The 23,360-nt window shown below is 41.2% G+C and overlaps 1 protein-coding gene across 1 annotated transcript; it reads left to right on the forward strand.

Annotated features, from left to right (window-relative positions):
* The first annotated feature begins 1,817 nt into the window (after positions 1-1,817).
* arhgef15b (Rho guanine nucleotide exchange factor 15b) lies at positions 1,818-23,307 on the forward strand. Its single transcript, XM_022210221.2, has 16 exons — positions 1,818-2,150; positions 7,616-8,107; positions 11,460-12,446; positions 12,547-12,598; positions 12,996-13,063; positions 13,970-14,241; positions 15,633-15,793; positions 16,013-16,165; positions 17,219-17,348; positions 18,458-18,532; positions 18,845-18,937; positions 19,044-19,198; positions 21,239-21,406; positions 21,606-21,691; positions 21,772-21,876; positions 22,266-23,307. The coding sequence occupies exons 2-16, from the start codon at positions 7,696-7,698 to the stop codon at positions 22,433-22,435; spliced, it is 3,087 nt and encodes a 1,028-aa protein (XP_022065913.2). The 5' UTR covers positions 1,818-2,150; positions 7,616-7,695; the 3' UTR covers positions 22,436-23,307.
* Positions 23,308-23,360: the final 53 nt, after the last annotated feature.

Below are 23,360 nucleotides of genomic sequence, written 5' to 3' on the forward strand. Positions count from 1 at the left end.
ACACTTCATGTCTGTTCCCAGTGAAGGCACTAGGTGGGAGTAGGATACAAAAAAGGTGCGAGGAAGTCATGCAGCAGTTAAGCACCGCCTCGTGTGCCACCTGTTCTGGAAAACACTTACCGGTACACAAATCATAAAACATACATTTAGAGGTTAATCATTGTTGGGGTGTAAAATAGATTGGTAGACTGAAGATACATGAAGTTACCAATAAACACCCCCAAAAAATCCGGAATCTGGATTATCAAAATAAGAGCCAAATAAAACAAAGTCTGAATCAGGTACATCACGTTACAAGTGGTAAATCAAACAAGAGTGAAACACGTGACTTTTAAGTTACTATGCTAGATTACGGGTATTTACGAGCATACCGTATGTTGCACATCATTTTACACAGTTGTGTTACAGTTTTTGAAATGATCAACATTTTGCGACTCACCCATCAAATTTCAAAAAAATCTATGTACAAAACACTAAAACATGCAGTTGTTGTGTAAATTTACTTATCCTAAGACCAAATCTAAAAAATAAAAAAAATTCGGAGAAAACGTTTGAAAATATTTTTTTAAATATCAAATAAATCTGGAGTTCAGCCTAAAATGCCATTTTCTCTTATCCCACCCCCCAATGACCAAGTTGAGTCTCTCTCTTTTTTTTTGTTGAGTCTCAAATAAAACAGTTAAAATGAAATTTAAATCTCTTTTTCAGGCATTGTTTTTCATTGAAAATTTTGTTCGAAATTTTCATTCGTTTCTTGTAATTGTGGGAACTTCTTTTAATCAACATAATATTTTTAATAATTATTATTATGCATGGAATGTGTGTCCCACAACAGTCCTGTTAGCATAGCCTTTTTAACTGGTAGAAGAAGAAGAAAACAGTGAATCACATGATATGCTGGAATTAACATCATCAAACAGTTTTCCAAAAGAATGAGTAGAGCAAAGCTATGGCCTCTCTTCTATGTTTCATATTTTCATTAAATTGTCAGCCTTAATTGAATGTCTATCTCATATTATCAAGATAAAACAAATTCTTTTTATTTTTTCTTTGCTTTTTTTTTTTTTTTTTTACACTAGAAAGGCACTCAGAGAGCAGAGATTTCTGCCAAGGCTGCTCATTCTTTGTAAAATTTCCAATGGGTAAGTCCTGATAAGTCCACAGCAGACAATTTGTAGTTGGATCTCAAAGATATGATCGTCAGCAGGCAGCTGATGTAGTGTTTACTTGTTGTTATAGCTACAGTGACTCTGTGCTGTTATCAATGGCACAGAAAGTGTGGATCCAGACTATGAGCTGCATCACTCTAAACTCTAATCAACTGGTCCTTGTGTCATTTCTGACCTTTCCTGAAAATTTCATCCATATCCATTGATCTATTTTTGAGTAATGTTGTTAACAGACAGACGGACAAACCAACACCAATTGTCACATTACTCCGCTGCATTCCTTGGTAGGGTTAACGAACAACAAAGAAAACATGCAATAAAAATGGTACCTTTGATGTGTAAGCTGAGCCAATCAAGCCTCTGACAGTTTATTATCTATTATTGATTAATATGGATCAGAAAATTGTAAAAGAAGTTGGTTTTTCAAAAATATTGAATCCTAAATGTCCTCCAATTCTGGAATGAACTACATTCAAAACTGTTTCTTTGGTTGAGGATACAATTATAAAATAATTTCATGTTATCTTGAGATAATTTTTGCCACACAATAACGTAGCAAAAACGAATTTGCCTCGTGAGCTGAATTTCAAACTGTACCTTTATTTTGAAATTCGTCCCTGGAAAGTGTAACAGTGTGTGTGAGAGTGTTTCAGCCTGAGGCGGCTGCTGCTGCTCTCACCTCTGTAGAGCTGCTGGTAACAAAGACGACAGACAACAACAGGGGGGTGATGGGTGCTCAGACAACAAGCCTGTCAGAGCAGCAACAATGAACTAAACGAGTTGTTTTTTAAACGTTTCGGATATTTTTTTTAGCAGTCTATTTAGCGCTTGTTTTAGTTCTCGTCGGGAAGGAGCTTGAAGTTTTTAGTCCACTAATGTAGCTGTACCGGTTTTATCCCAAAGCTAACTACAGTCTGTTGGATTGCCGAAACTGGAGCCGAAGGATTGTTGAGAAGCACTCAGGCACTCCGAATGACACTGGTGAGTTTTTATCACTGTAACATATGTTTCGCTGAGGTTCGTTTATTATTGTTGTTTAGCAGGTGCACTCTGGTTGAGCTGGAGCACCTGGTCCCTTATGGAGAACTTAAATACTTTGGAGATTGTAGTGTCACTGTTATACTGAAAATTAATGCTAGTTAATGTGTTGGAATATATTTCATATCATGTTTTTCTTGGTTAAACAATACAGACTAAGCTTTACATCATGTGATTAGAAGCTACAGGGCAGATTTCATTTCACTTTATGAATAACCTGAAAAATATAATTTTTAAAAATAAAATAACATATTCGAAATAATGCTACTGCTCAGTAGGCTAGACCACCTTCCCCTTTATAATGTCTTAAAATCAGGATTTCTTTATAGCTCATCCTATTAACACCTAAATAGCATTTCTAAATTCACACATGTATATATTTGGACATATTGAAACAATCTTCTTCTACCACTAATGTCACCAGCCCTATATCCTTATTGTTTCCTGGATGTCCACCCGGTGTGTGTGTGTGTTTTCCTTCCTGGCACACCTTTTCCCGTCGTGTCTTCCTGGCCAACGTGGAGCTAACATGCACAGAGTAGCTCTCTTAAAGCCCCCCTACCCCTTTTATATACTCACGAACCCATTAGTCTCTAGAACAGATGGCATACTGTACACACACACATACACATAGGGTATTGTGTTAATGGCCCGCTGCTCAAAGATTGTTCTCAAGCTGGTCTGATTTAAGAGATGACACTACATCTGATATTGGGTGATGTATTGGATTTAGCAGGACAAATACACTTACTGGAATGAATGAATGAGTGGCCCACTGACCCAGGCTGAGTGTGTGAAGGTGTCCAGTAGACTGGAGGAGGCAGCTATTGAACTAACCAGGTCAATAGAGCAAAGGGAGACAAAAGAAGTGAAATCTGACGGGGGCTGCTTCAAGGAAAGTGAGGGGGCGATGTAACCTCAAGTGTGTCATATTATCTGTAAGTGCATTAACACACAATCGGAGTGTTATTACCACTGTCTAAATGGGTGCTCTGTGAGCGGATACACCCTCCTACTAGATCTTATATGACTGTGTGTCACCCTGTAGATAGTGAAGATAACCAGAGGGCCAAAACTGAAACCTGGAAAGGATTGCTTTACACCCACAGACGTCCAGTGCTGTAAAAGAAGCATGTTCCTGATCTCTTAGATGTTGATGTCTTATTGCTTTATATTTGTCAGCTCAGACACATTTTCCTGTCAGGCTGAAACTCTGTCTGTTTTAAGCTCACTCACTGTGCAGCATGTACATCCCATCCAGACCGGTCTGACTAGCTGGTGCACTTTTTCAGTAACAATAAGCTGCTACTTGTGTGTTATTGACTTTGGCAAGCTTTCAAGCCAAGAACTCATTATAGTAGACTGACGTCCGCGATGCCTTAGTTTACTTGCCAGTATTGGACCGTTCATTTTCTTTCTCCAACATATGGTTCGACTCGGTCACGTCTTATGAATTCAGTAAACACAGAACGATCTGTCGCTTATCTTTCAGAGTTACAGACCGCTTTCTAAATGTCACCACGATAGAGGTTTAGCAAAGTTAGAGGACTTGTGAGACACAGAAACTGAAGAAAGCAAGATGTCATTTTATTATGTTAGCAGTATTTATACAACCCTTGCTGCTTGAAACATCTACACCTTTCAAACGTAGCATATTTCATTTGAAACACAGATGTAAGGTCAATTTATGTACTGTTTTTTACTCTTAGAACCTCCTTGTGAAGAGTTAACTGGCCTTCATTTGTAAAATAGCTAAAAGGGACCTTTTAAGAGTCTAGTAAAAGAACGTGTGTTGAAAATGCACTTGAATTTCAGATTTCTATTCCTCGTCAGTCATGCTGTGTTTCTTAGAAATAATGACCACATTTTTCCAGGGATGATTGTCAGTTTTCAGCAGTAAATTCATCTTTTGTTTGAGAAGCTGCACCAGATCATACTTTACTTATTGTGTTTTTTATTCAGACATATTATGTACCACAATAGAGAGTTTTTTTAGTCTGGAACTAAAAGCAGAGGGACAGCAAGGAGATGCGCATGGACATGGATTTGTCATTTTAAACATCTACAGACTGATTAAATGTATTCACCACGCTACAGCTGTTCAGTGATGCATGTGTACAAAAAAAGTAGGGTAGTAACATCTTATTCTGGAGCTCTGATCTCGTTTCTTCATGACTCAGAAGATGACTAACCCTGGTTTGGTTTGGTATTACATCAGCTGTTGCACACACATCAAAAAAGCATATGGTGAGGGAAATCTGCCCCATAGCCATTTGGTCACCAAGAACGGAGAGGGAATTTCACTCTGTTATTATCATGTTTCTTTTTATAGACTATTTGACTGCTTCATTTGAATGTCTGGAGTGCTTTGAATTTGGACATTTTCACAGGATTTGGCTTTAAACGGATTAAATCAGGATTTATTACAATCATAATGCATGTACACTGCTCAAAAAAGTGAAAGGAGCACTTTAAAACACATCATATTTCAATATAGGGAAAAAAACAAACTGGATATTAGCATTGATATGGACTGGACAATGCGTTAGGAATGAAAAGTGCCACATTGTTTGATGGGAATGAAAATTATCAACCCCCCAAGAGGGCTAAATTTAAGACACCCCAAAATCAAAGTGAAAAACTGATGTGACAGGCTGGTCCATCTTGCTGAAATTCCTTGGCAGCAACTCAAAATGGTATTCAGTAGTTTGTATGGCCTCCATGTGCTTGTATGCAGCCTGACAATATCGGGACAAGCTCTGAATGAGACGACGGATGGTGTCCTGGGGTATCTCCTCCCAGAACTGGACCAGGGCATCGCTGAGCTCCTGGACAGTCTGAGGAGCAACCTGATGGTGTTGGACGGAACAAAACATAATGTTCCAAAGGTGTTCTATGGGATTCAGGTCAGGTGAGCATGGGGGCCAGCTAATGGCATCAGTTCCTTCATCCTCCAGGAACTGCATGAGTTCTCTTACCACATAAGACTGGGCATTGTCGTGCACCAGAAGGAATCCAGGACCACTGCACCAATGTAGGGTCTGACAATGGGTCAAAGGATTTCATCCTGATACCTAAAGGCAGTCAGAATGCCGTTGTCCAGCCTGTAGAGGTCTGTGCGTCCCTCCATGGATATGCCTCCCCACACCATCACTGACCCACCACCAAACCAGTCATGCTGAACAATGTTACAGGCAGCATAACGTTCTCCACGGCTTCTCCAGACCCTTTCATGCCTGTTACATGCGCTCAGGGTGAACCTGCTCTCATCTGTGAAAAGCACAGGGCACCAGTGGTGGACTTGCAAATTCCTGTGTTGCCAGCCGAGCTCCACGGTGCCAGTCAGCGAGCACAGCGGGCACTAGAGGACGCTGGGCCCTCAGACCACTCTCATTAAATCTCTTTCTGATTGTTTGATCAGAGACATTCACACCAGTGGTCTGCTGGAGCTCATTTTGTAGAGCTATTGCAGTGCTCATCCTGTTCCTCCATGCACAAAGGAGCAGATACCTGTCCTGCTGATCAGTTGAGGACCTTCAACAGCCCTGTCCAGCTCTCCCAGACTAACTGCCAGTCTCCTGGAATCTCCTCCATGTGCTTGAGAATGTGCTGGGAGACACAGCAAACCTTCTGGCAATGGCACGCATTGATGTGCCATCCTGGAGGAGTTGGACTGTCTGTGGAACCTCTGTAGGGTCCAGGTATCGCCTCATGCTCCCAGAAGTGACACTTACCCTAGCCAAATGCAAAACTAGTGAAAAACAGTCAGACAATATTAGGAAGGAAAAAAATGTCAGTGGCCTTCACCTGTAAACTCATTCCTGTTTTGGGGGTCGTCTCATTGTTACCCCTCTAGTGCATCTGTTGTTAATTTTATCAACACCAAAGCAGCTGAAAGTGACTAAAATGCCCCTCAGTTACTTACTTGACCAGATCAGTATCCCACATGTTTCACTGATTTGATGCAATACTTAGATTAAAAAGTGTTCCTTTCATTTTTTTGAGCAGTGTACAATCGAGGGTATCTGTGTGTGAGTGCAGCATTTTTGGCTTTGTAATTGGGTGTGGGACAAGATATCGATACAGCAGTATATCGTACTGTTTCCTCTTGTCGATAACCTGGTGCCCAATAATAATATTTTTAATAAAACGTTCTAAAAAATACATTATACATACAATTTCACTTGTTAGAGCCACGGCATCATGGCTGTATTTGGTGGCACTTGCGGTGAAATTGAAGAAACCCACAGGGAGAAAACTGTGGACAGCTCGGACAGAAGAGGAAATGAGATCTAATTAAGCTAATTAGACCACATGAATAAATTAGTAGAAATTTGAATAGTCCATTCATAAAATGGAATATTACTGGTAATACACACTGACACCACATTGCATTGGACAAATACATAATTCCTGTTGTTTTTTTGCCTTTATAAGAGTTTTTTTTAGTCTTCAGTTATACAGATATGGTAAATTGTAGATTTAAGTGTAGCAATGTAACGGATATGACAGAATAGCAGTATCATGATACCATTGTTATTGTGGGCAACTTGTCGTTTTCGTATCATATTATGAGCCACTCTTTGATTTCTCGAATTTGTAATGTGATCACCGAATTTGTAGTTGTACTTTTTTTGTGTGTACAGTAATATATAGGCACAAGTAATGGCAACATTTGTGTAAAAGTCACATCAACTCAATGAAACCAGTTGAATTTCACAGCAGCGCTTGAGGCTATGCTGTGCAACAGTGAGCAGACAGGGTGGAGTGAATATTAGCACAGATTTCTATTGAACCTGTGTGAGATGATTCATAGATTTTGCGAGCTTGTTACACAGGTATTACACATTCACCAACTGCAGAAAGAAAAACTTTCTTACCCAGACGTCCAAGCTGTGTATCAAATGTGGAAACAATCTGTTTTGATTGTATTTTTCATAGTTAGACAGCAGCTACTGACAGCCGTCTTTTCTGAAGTGAAAATCTCACTGTACGGTGTGCTGAGTCAGCATCCCTGTTCTGACACATCCCAGCCGTTAAAATGATAAATGAATAAACAGAATTGTGCTTTTGAGCTGGGAGGGATGAACACATGACAACTTAAGAAGTTGATGTTTAAAATGGAAAAATAAGTAGTTTGTACCAGAGCTGAATCGAGCACCAAACACACTGACCAACATAAGCGACACTTTACATTGTGTTTCATTTTATGCATGAAAATTAGTTTGCACAAGAAAGGAGCGGGCAAAGTTCATTTTCATCTGAGGCTTTCCAGTGGAGACATTTGCAGCTTAGAGCTCAAAGTCTCACTGAGGATTACACTTTAATTAAATGCATATTTGCTTGTTGTAAATGTTTATTTCGTCTGCAAGCTGGTTTCATTTTTTTCCTCTCTGTTCACTCATTAGGTGATGATGACAAACTGACTGTTGCCCTCAAAGCCTGAGGGAGTGGAACACACCAGAAGATTAGACACCCTCCAGCGACCATGTCTGTCCAGGAGCGACCCACATCTCCTTTACCCCTCAAGCCTGAGGCTAAGGCCAGACCGGAGATCCCTCCAAAACCACAACCAGGCTCCCCTCCTCTTGGAGACAGAGGGTCGAGTTCAAGGCGATCTGGCGGAAAGGTCAAGAGAATTGTGAGCAAGTTTAGCAAACAGGACTCCAGTGAACCAGTGGAGCAACCCTCCAATGGTACTGCAGAGCTCACGCCAAGCAAACGGTTCAGAAGGCCGCCTACGATAAAGCCCAAACCAGGCCGTGCCAATCTTCAGCTTCTGCTAGGGGGAGAGAAGGCACCACCGCTGCCTATGAAGAGGAGTCGTATCCTGAAGAAACAGAAAGAGACCGAGGGCGGCGAGGAGGGGGACAACATCAGTGTGGAAGGAGATCGATCAGGTACAGCCTCACAAATGTTCAATCAATCAAAGTTTATTTCTGTTGCCCTTTACAACAGCGGGGTGACCAAAGTGCTTCACAGTGAAAAACAAGAGAATCACTTAAAAACAATAGAGTAACTTAAAACAGGACAAACAATTACAATCACGTCTATGGGGCAAATTTAGAATAATCAATTAACCTCAGCACATTTTTGGACTGTGGGAGGAAACCCAGAGAAAACTCTCATATGCACAAGGAGAACATGCAAACTCCATGCAGAAAGAACCCAGGAAGCCCGGGACACGAACCGGGGATCTTCTAGCTACAAGGTGAAACTGCTAACCACAGCTCCACTGTGCAGCCCGTAAAATATACAGTAAAAAATTAAAATAAACAGCAATACAATGTTACCAAAGATGCTCAGATTAAGGGAACGTTAGTCCTGTAAAACAGCAACTGTTGTCACGTGATGTGGTAAACATGCATCTCATGATGTTTTGAAAATGAAACCTGTTTCAGACTTTGGCCTACAATTAAAGTTACTCATTGCAGCTTTTTGCAGTAATTAAAAGATCAGAAGACACCTTACATTGTATTCTATTCTCATGCAGAGTTGTTCCATCGGTCCTTTTATCCTCTGACAGCCTCACACACAGCATGCACACAAGTCCAACAGACACAGGGCTGAGTGTAGTTTTAGATCAAGCCTGAAAAAAAACAGAACATTACATTGGACATTTATCATGTCTTGCAAAAAGTACATATGTGTGTGTGTGCGTGTACAGCGTAGTTAGTGATTTCTCAACAAACAGGTCTGGTGCTGTTGGCTTCTCTGTTCCAGAAACAGGTCAGTCAGCTCATCACCTGTGTGTGCTTGCCCCTGAGACTGAATAATATGAAAGCAGGAAGTAAAGCTCGCTGTGTTTACTCGCAGTATGAAGATAAAATACGATATTTATCAATTCTGTAACATTCTGTCTACCACTTGTTTCTTGTTAGCTGCCCAGGTGCTTTCATGTCGAGGTCATTGATGTGGGATGTTCCTTGCTTTGTCATCATGATCAGCTCACTCCTGACTCAACAAAAGAGGAAACTAATGTAGATTTGATGGAGTTTTTCTGCGTCTCCTCACTTCCCTTGTTTTGGTTCCCTGTTAGAAAGTGAAAGCATATGAATTGGAAGTTGTCAGTATTAGCTGAAGCTTTTAAAGAAAATATTCTCTCAGAGCAACCAGGGTTGCAACTTGTGTGTGGGCAGCATGCAGTAATAAGGATTAGTGATTATTACAGTGGCTCAGGTTAGAATCCAGCCCCCCAACCCCTTTCCTCACTCTCTCCATCTGTTCCTATATTGAAGACAAAATAGCCTGATTAATAACGTAAGAAAATAATCATTTAGACTGTAAATGTTATAGCCCAAGATGGCATCCTTAAAATCCATTTATTTTCCCACCTACAGAATTCAATTAGCCTAGCCGCGCTAGACCCATGCTCTGAAGATGCAAGGGTCTAGGCACGCTCGACAGGGAGGGAGGCGGGCTAAAAGGTTGTCTATCAAATCACTTTGCAGCAATTGGGTAGGTATACAACCAATCAGTGCAACGAATAGGCTCCTAGAGCGCTGGAAATCAGAGGATGCGGTAGTTCGGTGAAGCCTTATTTATGCAGTCAATGGGTGAAGCTCAAGTATATTACAGACATGTTAGCAGAAAGATTATTCAGAGTCGGTGCTAATGGAGCTCAACGACTGTTGTCGTTTTTGTTGTCGACCCTGGCAGAGAATTAAATTTGTTGCCGTGTGTTGTCTAGCGCAGCTAGGCTAGTTGTTTCCGGTTGTTTCTGTCAGAATCGTCACACCTCTGTCGTCACTTAGTTACGCCTGCCTTCTGACTCTACACTTCATGGTGATTCGTCCGGCCGGTTTTAGGAGCATCCAACCTCGAGCCTTATGGAGGGTAACTAGACCCACCCTGGCAGAGAATTAAATTCGTTGCCGTGGGTTGTCTAGCGCGGCTAGGCCAGAATTGAATCTTTTTATGATCAAAACAGAAAGTCTTGGTAGTGGATGTATTGGTTGATAAGGTTCCAAAGCTCTTTCAGTCACATTGAGGATATTTTAACAACTGTGGATTTATTTATTTATTTTGCCTGTGTATGTTATCCAGATTAGGGCTGCACAGTGGTTTGGTGGTTAGCACTTTCGCCTTGCAGCTAGAAGATCTCCGGTTCGCATCCCGTCCTGGGATCTTTCTGCATTGAGTTTGCATGGGTTTTCTCCGGGTTCTCCAGCTTCCAATCCAAAAACATGCTGACGTTAATTGGAAACTCTAAATTGTCCGCACATGTGAATGTGAGTGTGATTGTTTGTCTGTATATGTGCCCCCTGCCTTCACCCGAGGCCAATTGGGATAGACTCCAGCCCCCCCATGACCCTATTGAGGATTAAGCAGCGTATAGATAATGAATGGATGGATGTTATTCTTCAAAACAATGCAACTGTTAAATGAGCAATATAGGCAGAATTGAAAGAAGCTCCTTTCAATAAGTAAGTTGAACACTAAAAAAAACATGTTTGAAAAGCACAGCATGTCTGGTTACCATTGTTTTGGAACAAAGTTTTGATTGGGCTATGGGTTCTGTGAGACTGCACTGAGGTACAGCAGTACACAGAGCTAAACACTAAAGTCAGTATTTGTTAATTAGTGAGAAAGTTTACACATTGTTGTTTACCAATTACAATGTTGGCCATGTTTGGCCGCTTAGTTTAGCTACTTAGTATGGCGATATTTGCTAACATCAAACAAGCACAGTTAAAGGTATGGGAATATCTATAATCTCCAGCATAGTACAAAAAATATATATGTGTAATGGATCATCTAAAAATAAATTGTCCTTGTTTTCTCACTTTTTATGTAACCTTTTTAGCCTTCATCCTATTCACCGCTCTCTTATCTCCGCCTCTTCTATTTCCTTTTGTCAACATTGGATTTTAACCTTGCATTGCTAAAAACTTTCCATAAATATTTGAAGACACTCTTTCCAAAAGTGCTGTATTTGCAGTGATGAACCGCTGACTCAGCAGGACAGTTTGCCATGTGGAGCTGCTATGAGAAGAGCAGATGGAAAAAAAAAAAAACTCAGAATGAAAGTGAAGCACCCTATCCGACTATGAACATGTAGGAAAGAAGTGGACAGGAAGCAGTTCATTCCCACCCATTTGTTTAGCATGTTAGCTTAGGAAAATCAGCTTTTATAGCAATATGAAGTCAAAATGCAAAATATTAGATAAGTTTACAATGCTTTACTTTCTTTCTCTTTTCTAAAAATGTCAAAGCTGTTTTATCTGTGTTTTTTTTTTCTTTTCGATGCAGCCCCTGATGGAAAGGAGGTGGATGTTCAGCTGATCGGAGGAGGCGACGTGGAGACGGAGCACAGTCCTGACACCCCTCTCAGTCCCTGCTGCGAACCAAGCTGCAGCTGTGTGTGCCACATGCAGCGACCCGGCATGAAACTCATATGGGTACCTGTGGACTTGGAAGATGACGGGCAGGAAGGTGTAGGAGAGGAGGATGGAGAGGACTGGGAGGATGAGGAGGACGAGGAGGACGAGGAGGTAGAGCGAGGAGGGGAAGGGGACAGTGAGGCTGGGGACGAGGTGGATCGGACTTCTGTGACCGATGAGCACGAGGTCTTGAAACATGAAAAAATGAAGTTCCACCAATCTTTAGGTGTTTTGATCGCTGAGGGACATAGGAGGCGATCGGACCCGGGTCCTCCAGCTGTCCTCAACTCTCTCGCTGTCACTCGCTCTCAGTCTCCTCCTGTTCCTCCAAAACGTTCTCAGTCACCGCCGGTCCACCACACCACTACCCATGACGAAGAAGAAAATATTTACGAGGCCACACTTCAGGTGGTTGACCCAACACCTAAGCAGATCACACCTGTGGGTAAGGGATTGGATATTCCTGTGATCAAAGTGCGCAAACCGGCCCGGCGCTCTAAACTGTCCTATAGCACCTCAGATCCCACGTCCGACTTTCAAAACATAGAACCCATCTCAAGCGCAGACGACGTTCCGCCTGCCATCCCGCCTAGAATGCCGGTGGGTCAGGACAGCCATAGCCTCACGTCAGTGCAGCGAGGTGGCATTCCTCTCCCCCAACCCACGCTGGAGGAGTGGCGCTCCTTGCGGCCGTCCTCGCCCGGCAGCTCCACTGCCAGCGGACTGAGCCCTCAGCGAGCCATCACACCACCCCCATCCAGCCCCCTTCTGCCCCACAGACCCCCACCTCCACCGCCAAAGACAGATCCCAGGAGGCTCAGCACCGCCTCGCTGCAATCCCTTACACAAAGAAAAGGTCTGTACTGAACAAACGCTATTATCTATGGCTGGAATGAGCTGTGAGTTTTCAGTGTAATCGGAGGCAATGAGATCATTTACCTGTCTGTATTTTACAGGAGAGGAGAATGAAGGGAGTGAAGGAGAGAAAGAGGATACAGTGGAAGAAGTGTGAGTTCTCCCCCTTTGCCTTTTTGTTACATTTTTTCTGAATGTTAAACAAAAATTGCAACGGCAGAATTTACAATGAATATTGCTGAAAAAAGATATTAGTGACCCACGTTGTTGCACTAAGTGAAACAAGTGTCCGTTGCCATGAGCCTAGACACCATAGTTTCATTTTGATCAGTCCAACATTCACTAGCACCAGCAAATGTGTATTAATCCACAGCTAAAAACAGTCCACAGCTTGTTAGTTTGGATCTTTGTATGAAAAAAATTTAGTAATTCAGAAGCTTTATGTTGAAAGTCATCATCAGTGTTTTTGTGAACACTGAGGACTCATTGGTCGCATCCATTCACAGTTTTGAATGTTGTGGTTGATCTCCTTCCATACTTCCTGTTTCAGGTGCCCAATCAGGAATGACTCTCTCATAAGGGAGATGTCGTTCACGTGGGAATCCCGCCTTCAGGACGGTGAGACTGACACTTGTGACAAAGAGAAACATAAGGAACAAAGAAAAGTCAGGCCGATTAAAGTATCTTATTAGCACTCTCGCAGGGATATAGTATTAGTATGTCAGCCATGGATCATTATTTATAGGTGAATTGCAGCATGAGCCACATTTTTTGCCTGCAGTTGAAGGATTTCTTGCACATTTTCGTCTGCGTGATAAAAACTGTTGGACTTTTCACGTTTTTCTTCAGTTTCATACAACTTACAAATCATGTAGTATGATATACTACAGTGATCAATAGTAGTTCAGTTAGTCTAAATGAACTAATTATGCCACAATGATTTATTGATTTCCAATTTATTAGGCTGTTTGTACAACACCGTACAATCTAATACAGCAGACATGGTGCTGCTTTGTGGTGCAGTTTAGAAAGTACAGGACAAACGAGCACACTCGCATTCGCACAATGTACTGTAGAATCCCCACTTAACCTCAGCATGTTTTTGGACTGTGGGAGGAAGCTGGAGAACCCAGTTAAGAAGGAGTTTTAGCACCAGGACGAACATGCAAACTCCATGCAGAAAACTCGTGCGAAGGCAGGGATGCGAACCAGAGATCTTCTAGCTGCAAGGCATTGGTGCTAACCATCAATCCACTGTGCAGCCCCTGCTCCTATATGAGTTAGTCAATTCGTTTAGCTTCTAAGTACCAATTAAAAGAAGTATAACATATTACCTAAGAGTTAAATCAGTTGATCTCAGATAACGCTACAAACCGTAAAAAACTGAACTACTTTAAAATATTGGAGTTTGGTTGTGTCCATCAGTTTTTTAAGTCAAAGTGATTCATGTTTGTGATTTGCAAAGATTTTTCTGGGAGCGACTTATGTGCTGTTTCACAAGATCGTTGATTTATTTCCCCTCAGAGCCTCTGTACCAGACGTACCGTGCCACCGTCATCACAAAGGAGATCCGCCGCCAGACAGTTTGCCGAAACATCAGTAAAACCAGTGCCGACTACGCTATGGACTGGACCGCCCGACGCTCCGGGACTGGGGCTGCTGCTGCTGGAAATGGAGCACCCAGGGGCAGCCCTGTGCCCACACCAACCCAGAGCACCCTATGGCAGGACCTCCCAACTGTACGGGACAGTGGAGTGCTGGAGCAGCTCACTCCTGACCAGTGCAAGTACCAGGAGGTGAGGGATTTAAAGAGTGGAAACGAAGGAGAGGCTAATGTACAGAGGAGAGGAGCCATAAAAGGAAATCAATAAAGCTGAGAGGAGAAATGGGAGATGTAGCGTCAAGTTTTAAATCACATCTTAAAGTATAATTATATAAATTAGAGTAAGTCTGCCTCACTATACAACTCATCGCTGTGTATCGTATTGATTCACCTTGTATGGAGTTTATAAAAGCTTTTATCATTACGGTTTAATCTTTCCAACATGAGACAGGAAAGTCTTCCAGGAGAGAACTTGTTTGAAGTACAGGACTGATGCATTTTTAGCAGCAGAAGTAGCATTTTTGTGGAGGGAAATCAGACGATAAGTGTGGAAGTGTTCTAATGTGAGGCTTTAGGGAACATGCGATGTAGCCACAACATTCCTGGTTTGATCAGAACCTGAATCACATCCAATCTCAGGGAGAGAGGTAATATATAAAAGTAATGAAGGGCTTACAGATGAGCCAAGTCATTTTTGTTTTGAATAAAAAAAAAGTTTAAATGAAATTTTAAGATTTAAGATGTGTTTTCCTGCTGCACTCCAACAATGAAGGCAAAATGTTTAGAATTCTTTTTTTAATTTAGGAAAAATGAACATCAGATCATACCCAAAGTCATTTATCCATACACACTATTAGAATTTCAATTTGCGAAACAATTTGCCTGTACAGTTTCTGAAATAGATTAGCTGACACGAAACTGAATGGAAACAGCACCGTTTAGGAGGAACATTGTCGAAAAGGTTTTTTCTTCTCATGCATAATTCCACCTGTATTTGTTTTGTTAACGTTTTGCAGCTTTGTTTGGGCAAAACCTGGCAAATGCAGCTGCAAATAACAATTATTTCCATTGTCCATAAATCTGTTGATTATTTTCTGAATTAACTGATCTAACAAATGGCAGAAAATGGTCAGCAATGTGTATCTGTTTTACAGAACCCGATCTTCAAATGTTTTGCAACCCGAATATCTGCAACCAAAAACGAATGAATTTACTGTCCTAGTGGAGTAAAGACACCAGAAAATAATCACATTTAGGAAGCTCAAAGCAAAAAATACTCATCAAAATAGCTGGTGATTGATTTAATAATTGGCAACTAGTCAATTAATTGTTGCACATTTATTTGTGGGATATAATGGGTCACTTGTTTTTCCAACAACACTTAACCCTTTTAGATATGAATTGTGTGGAGGAGTGGGTTTCCCAGAGAAAAGATTTTTTTTTAATCAACCAACAATACTTCCATCCAAAATATATGCTTTTTTGGGAGTGTGTAAGTAGCATAAACAGGAAAACTACATTCAAAAAGAAGGGTTTATTTGTATCCCTTCTGTGTAAAACATAGTTTACTTTCTTCCCTGCCAGAGCATGTTTGAGGTTCTGACATCGGAGTCCTCCTATCTGCGATCCCTACGAGTTCTGACCGAACATTTCCTGGACAGCCGGGAGCTGGAAGAGACAATGATCATCAGGGACAGGAAAACACTATTCTCCAACATCCTGAGGGTCCGCGAGGTCAGCGAGAGGTAAGAAGTGACTCAGGGAAGGATGAAGGAAATGGAAAATTGGAGGATGATTTATGATTTGAACTGCCACAAGGTCACCTAGCAAAACATATCAAGAGATAGAATGCAACAGAAAAATAATACATTTCTGAATTGTATGGCCATGTGGGTTTTGTCTTTTTAAAGTTCATCAGATTTTTCCTACAGGGAAGTTCAAACCTTTGTTGTCTGATGCCACAGGTTCTTGAAAGACCTGGAGGACCGCATATTCAAGGACATCGTCTTCCCTGACATCTGTGACATTATCCACTACCATGCCCAGCACAACTTCCCTGCCTACATTGACTACGTTCGCAACCAGATCTACCAGGAAAAGACCTACACTACGCTCGTGTAAGAAACCGTGAATCAGTTAGAATTTAGTTGAGGGTTTATAGCAAAGACAAGATAGAAAGCTGTTAGCATTGCGAGCTGGATGGTCACATATTGTGCCCTTTTTCAGCACATTAATAAAAATCTCCAATGTCCCCAGAGTATGTCTTTCAGTATTTCAGCATTTCACCAATTCACCATGACTATAAATAGAATCCCTGGCTTCATCTCTGTTCTAAATGGGCTGTTTTAGTGTCTGTGACTCTGAAAACCGCTGACCAACTGCTGAACTAAAATTACAGCCCTTTCTTTAGCGCACATGCATGCTGAGCCAGTTTGTTCCTGCAGCTTATAAATGGCTATGAAGTGACTGCCAGTTAACATGTAGTCTTAGTGGGATGCATTTTAGTCACTTTTTCATACTCGCTCTGTTGACTGACAACAGAAATAGAAAAAAACATGCAAATGAGAACGGCTTTATTGTGAATACAGCTGTATTGAAATGCAGTATATAGAGAATGTGCACAGGGAACAGGAGAGATATATTCACATTTAAACACTGGCTGAGTGTAGGCTGCGCTGAAGCACAACAAATGATGACAACATATGTCCCACAGTGCAAGCACAAAGGATTTTCCGAGTGTTTTTGTGACATTGACGTTAACAATGGAAGTAATCAACTATCTGAGTGCACGAAGACTCTTGTATTCACTCCTGCAGTTAAGGGTTGAACATTTGGTGTGCTTTGCTTGTGACTCAGACATTTAGAGCACAAAGGGAACAGCTCTAAGAAGTAAAGAAACTTGGTGGACTGTGAGGCAGCTGCTAACAATGAATAGCTTACCTGGAAGCAGTGGGCAGTGAAGGGCGGGACTATAGAAAGTTTGAACTAGATGACTATTGGTTCATGGTGATACATTGCACACAACAGTAGACATAAAACATATTCATATTAGCAGCCTTTAGTCTGCATTCCCCAAGTTTGTACCAACTACAAAAAACAATAAAAATGGATTTTCACTAACTGTGTTGACTTGTACACAAGGTGATCATTGTTATCATGCTTGTCAACAGGAAGAACAACGTGCAGTTTGCATCAGTCATCACTCGTCTCCAAGAGTCACCTCAGTGCCAGCGGCTGCCTTTTATGTCTTTCTTACTGCTGCCCTTCCAGCGAATAACGCGCATTAAAATGCTTGTTGAGGTGAGCAACATCACGGGGATAGGTTTTTGCTTTTATTAATTATTTATAGGAGACCTTTTCAAATAGAGTTTGCTAAGTGCTTTGACAGACAAAGCATGATCAGAATGTAAAGAGGGTGAAACAACAACAACAGAAGCCAGAAAATTGTGATAAGCTGAAACAAGACAACAAAATATGCAAAAATGCAAAATGCCAGTATACACGAATAGAAAGAAATGAATGAATACAATGCAGACAATTATAAGAAATGTAAATATCGATGGCAACAGTAAATACAGCCAAGAGAGGATTAGCTTAGCATAAAGACTGAAACCTGGGGAAAACACATCCCTGGTACTGTGTCCAATCTAATCTCTGTTTGTGCCCCTCGTGTGTCAGCTTATATTAAGGTTACAGTACACAAAGAAAATTAACTGATAATGTTTGAAATCCACAGAAGATTTTTTTCTGAAGGTATCTCTAGAATCTCTTTAGTTTTAGTGAACCACTTTACCAAGTAATGTCTCTACACAAAGAAAGGAGCAAACCTGATAGAAAACACCTGTTTAAGCTATTCATCGGACTCGAGCTACTTGAATTTCAATAAAAAACTGGAAAAACTGGGACATTCTACAACGTTTGACCAGTATTATACATTTCATTTATGCCCTAACTACACATTTACTTAAAAAGTTGACTGAATTATTCAGTTGGAAGGGCTACATGTTATTGCTGAGGCAGATGTGAACCCGTTTGCTTCTGGTTTTCTTCATTTCAGTGTCTTAGTGTCACTGGAAACTGACAGGAATGAAGTTAGCTTGCGCAAGCTTTAAATATTTTTCCTAAGTGTCTAACAAAATGCCACAGTACATTGTGCATAAGTGACCCTTTTCTTTTCCATCTACAACCCAGTGAAAGGCAATAATCTGAGTCCATGATGGTATTTGGCTGTGTGGAATGTCCTCATTCCAGAGTAAATAGTCCCCACTCATGCTTCTCACTGCCGTTTGACCTCGGAGCAAACACACGAACACACCTTGCCTCAACCTTACGACCTTCGATGGAAAAGTATATCCTGCTGATGCTGTTTGTCCGTTGCAGAAATAGAAAGTTGCTGTTTGTCGTTTCAGAACATCCTAAAGAGAACAAAGGAGAAGACGAACGAGGAGCAGACGGCCTCCAAGGCTTTGGCTTCTGTGTCGAAGGTAAACAGTCCTCACTCGTCACCCTCCTATCTGCTTGCAAATTCATATAATTTGCCTCTCAAGTGCTTCGCATGACTCAGGAAACTTGACGTCAGCTATTGTGTGAATGAAGGATTTCTTACTGAAGGAGCTCTGCTGTGGCAGTGAGTCATTCATGTCACCGAGGCCAGTGGCTGTGAGAGGCAGAGTTAGTTCAAAGAGTCTGAGAGTCAGGATACTCCCAGTGAAGCACATATAATGATGAGAAAAGGAGAAAATGATCTCTTGACTGATTTCATAATGCCACCTTTTTTCACTCTTGTAATCACACAGATTATTGATGAGTGCAACACACAGGTGGGAAAGATGAGACAGATGGAGGAGCTGATTAATGTCTCTAAAACACTGGAGTTTGACAAGCTCAAGGTAAGCTCAAATCTGAATTCAGAATAAATGTGATTTTGTTAGCATTTAGCTTGTATTTCACTTATGTCATTCCAACTGAAAAGAGGTAAATGTTTCTTGCGGTCAGGCCATACCAATCATCTCTCAGAACCGATATCTGGAGAAGAAGGGAGAGCTCCAGGAAATGTCCAAAGGAGGAACTATCTTCAACATGAGGGCAAAGTTCACTCCTGTCCACCTCTTTCTTTTCAACGATTTGCTCGTCCTCGCTGCCAAGAAAGGGTAAGGCAGTTGACTGACTGAAATAAAAATTCTTGCCAAAGCAATAACATGCTGAGCGCTGATTATTCAGCTTTCGGTTTTGACTATTATGTAAAAATGATGATTAAAATTGCTCCTAATTATCTTGCATGTTTAACAGCTTTTGTTGTTTTTAACAGACAGAGTATCCATAATCAGTAGTGAACCTTTGCTATTTCTCCCTCCCTCCAACAACTAACCCTCTCCAGGGGGATTTAGTTGAGGGTTTGCCTTCGAATCATTATTATCCACTTCATTCTGGTCCATAAGGGGTGTACTGATAGCATTGCAAGAAAGGTGCCCAGGTCTTTGTGAAATGGTGTTTGGTTTTCCCGAGTGTGTGTTCAATTTTCTCTAGTTTCAGAAAGAACCTAATGCCCCTTATCCACCTTGTAAAACTGGGAGGAGATTACTTCTTCCAGCAAAGCAGATTAGTCCTTCTTGCAATCAAAGTCGTAAAGTATATGACCTCATTGGCCTGGCTTGTAATACGGAAGTTTTGTGGCAACGCACCAAATATGGCACAGATAGGGCTGGGTGATATTAGCATTCCATTAATCTTTGGATATCTGTCATAAAAGTTGAGCCAGAATGTGTGGAGTTGTGGGCAAGACCAGAACTAATGAATATGGTCTGCAGGATGGCCTTCACACTAATTATCAATCTGACAAAAACTATTACTTCTATGACAATGCTGTGCATTTATTGCTGCAGTCACATGAATCACAAACAGTTGTTTTTTTTTGCTTTGAAAGCTTTTCAGTCATAAGAACTTTTTAGATTTTTAATAAAAATGTAAAAGGATTATAATAATTAATATTAAATTATAAAATTATAATAAGTGCCCTCTTGACATAATATTGTATTGTCAACAATGTAATCCATATATTTATTATCAGCTGAATCAGTGTATTGCACTGCGCTAGTGCTTTGTGCCCTACATAATTAGGTGTCTTTGATTATAATTATGAGACAACTTGGCACCCAAATGCCAACAATTACACAATTAAGCACTGAAGTGTTCACACAGCTGCTTCTACATAATTCTAAAGTTGTAAAAGCCACTTTCCCATGTAAATTATTCTGTAAGATGAAGCTATTTACTAACCTCAGGGTTTAGCACTTTAATTGTGGTTCATCATCAAACATGTCAGCAGTAATAGTATTGATACAGGGTGACCCAAAAAATGGGAAATTTTTAACAATCCAATAAAACCAAGAGTGATGGAAGAACAATATTTTATTCATAGTAATTGAAACCTTAAAACATGCCATTTAAGAAATGATGGAATAATCACAATCGGACAAATCTGCCATTCTATGGGGCCAGGGGAGTTCTTCCCTGATTTTTTCTTGTGGGGCTGTCTCAAGAGTAAAGTGTACACGACTCGACCAAGAACTCTGAATGAGTTAAAACAGAGAATTCAGGATGAAATTCACAGAATCCCAGCTGAGATGTTGAAGCGGTCAATGAGGAATCTGAACAGCAGATTTCAAGAATGCATTCGTGCAGGAGGACGCCATCTACAGGAAGTAATTTAAAAAAAAAATTCCATCATTGTTTCTTAAATGGTATGGTTTAAGGTTTCAATTACTATGAATAAAATGTTTTTCTTCCATTACTCTTGGTTTTATTGGATTGTTTAAAAGCTCCCGTTTTTTGGTGTCACCCTGTATATAATGGGATTTGTACGCTCACTTCACTGATTGGTTGAATATTTATATTAGGGTTCTACATGCAAGATTGCAGCCAATTGTGTTAAAAATTCTCTCTCACTGTCGTAATATCATTTTAACAAAGAACGTGACCACTGAGCACAAATGAAACTGTGACTCATTAAATGAGTGTCCTCACATATGAAATAACTTCCTTAGGTTTAACAGGAAGTGGTACCAAATGTATGATAAACTTTACAGGAGGAGAAACGATGCCTGCCTTTGCCAGTAACACATTCCTGCTTCCCTTCTGCCCTACTTTGCCCTTCATGTACCTTTCGCTTTCATGTTTGTCCTCTCGAACAGAGCTGAGCGTTTCGTTGTAGTCGACCACGCCCATCGCTCTCTGGTGCAGGTACAGCCAGCAGATGAAGTTGGAGGTAGCGGCAGCCCCTACGAGCACTGCTTCAACCTCACTCTGCTCGAAAACCACCAGGGACGCATGATGGAGCGGCTCCTCAAAGCTCCATCCCAGTAAGTAGTTACTCTGTCTTTCACTGTAACACGTAAAAATCTACACATTAGGTATTTTAGAGTGATTTTGAAAGAATTTCTCCAACAACAATCTTTATTGCCAGCAAAACACAAACAACAGAAATGCAACATGAAGGCTTCAGCTGCCAAATGTCACTCTGTTTTATAGTTTTTAAGATCACGCTGTTTCTGTCAACAGGTCAGACATGCACAGGTGGATGGCCGCTTTCCCCAGCCCCACCAAACCAGACAGAGATGAAGATGAGGTCATTTATGAGGACTGGGGTGAGGACACACACACACAATGCACACTGAACGACAGCATCTCTTATCGATACATTCTTACCAGTGTGTGTGTGTGTTAGACTGTCCTCAGGTACAGTGTGTGGAGCAGTACATTGCTCAGCAAGCAGACGAGCTCACCCTGGAGCCCACTGAGATCATCAACGTCATCCGCAAAACCAATGAAGGTAAGAACTGCTTATTGGATTGATTATCGATCAGACTATCGCAGAAACAAGCGGACTGCCAAATGTAAAATAAGGTCAGAAAAGACACGTCACTGCAGCTGAATTTGCTCATTGTATCTCTGCGCCTTCCTTCTGTGATGTAAAATGCAACACAAACAAGCTTCTTATTCAAAAAGTCCACTTTTCTGAAATGACTGTCACTGACATGCTCCCTCCCTCAACTCTGCTTGCTTATATACCCTGATCCCCGTAACTGCCTCAATCCTCAACCCTCCACTTTAGCAGTTTATTGATTTGACTTTTCTTGCATGAACGACACAGAAACCTCCAATTCTCCCTTGTCTGTCCTGCTCCCCTTCCTCCTCCCATTCCTTCTCTTTGTCTTCCAGGCTGGTATGAAGGGAACCGCCTGTCCGATGGCCAGAAGGGTTGGTTCCCCATAGCAAATGTCATAGAGATCACCAACGAGCACGTGAGAAGGAGAAACCTCCGGGAGCGCTACAGGGTCATTCAGGCTGCGTGCATGGTTGCCAACAGCAAGGCCAACACCATTCAGTAGGATCTACGGATTGAAGATGTTTACATTGAAAAACTCTGACGAGGACAATAAATGGAGACAAACTTTTTAGAGAATTTACAATGATTATTTGGAGGGTTTATTTGTTGAAGTGTCGGTTTCTAAGAACAAGGAAATGAAAGAAGAAAGAAGAAGGATGCCTGTCATAAAACATCATATCAGATCTGCAGTCATAGTTACGCTACTGTACACTACAGGAACACAAAAGCTGAGGTGGATCATTGCTACAGACACTGAAAAACTATGCAGTCACTTCTTCCTGTACGCAAGTAGTGCTGCATTATTGGAGTGCTGCGAAACTGACAAATTCACATGCCAAACATTCTAGTCATTGCTCGAGCTAACCACATGCTGCGAAGAAAAGAGCTGAGTGTTACTGTAAACACCTTTTGGTGTCACAAAAATGAAATCCTCTCATACCTGCAATGCACGGCAACCTGTCGTGTGTCACTCAGGTAGCCAGAACACAGAATACTAGGAATTAACTGACAGAGGTGTTAATGTTAATCTATTACAGCAGCGAACAAACCTGTACAGATATAAACAGGAAGTGCCTTTTATTGAACTCAAAACACAGAACTGCACACCAAGACTTTCATCATAACCATATTAGGCACAAGAGCTGAATATGAATTTGCATGTAAATGTTGCCTGAGCTGTACTGCCATTTTTTTTTTCAGTACTCCTGCTGTCGACTAGCTTGTTAGCTTGCGCCAGTAGTCATCGTGGGGTAATTATATACTGTAGCGCCCCCTGCAGGTTGTGGTCAGTGAAGACTGGTTATTGTGGATACATTGTAAATGTGTTGTAAATTATGAGTGGTAGTACTTTTAATAAAAACATCATGTTTTTTACCTAGGTGTTTGTTTCTCAGTAACAGAGGCTTAACGTTTTCACTGAACACTGA

This window comes from Acanthochromis polyacanthus, chromosome 23, assembly GCF_021347895.1.
Source record: "Acanthochromis polyacanthus isolate Apoly-LR-REF ecotype Palm Island chromosome 23, KAUST_Apoly_ChrSc, whole genome shotgun sequence".
In the NCBI taxonomy this organism is placed as follows: domain Eukaryota; kingdom Metazoa; phylum Chordata; class Actinopteri; family Pomacentridae; genus Acanthochromis; species Acanthochromis polyacanthus.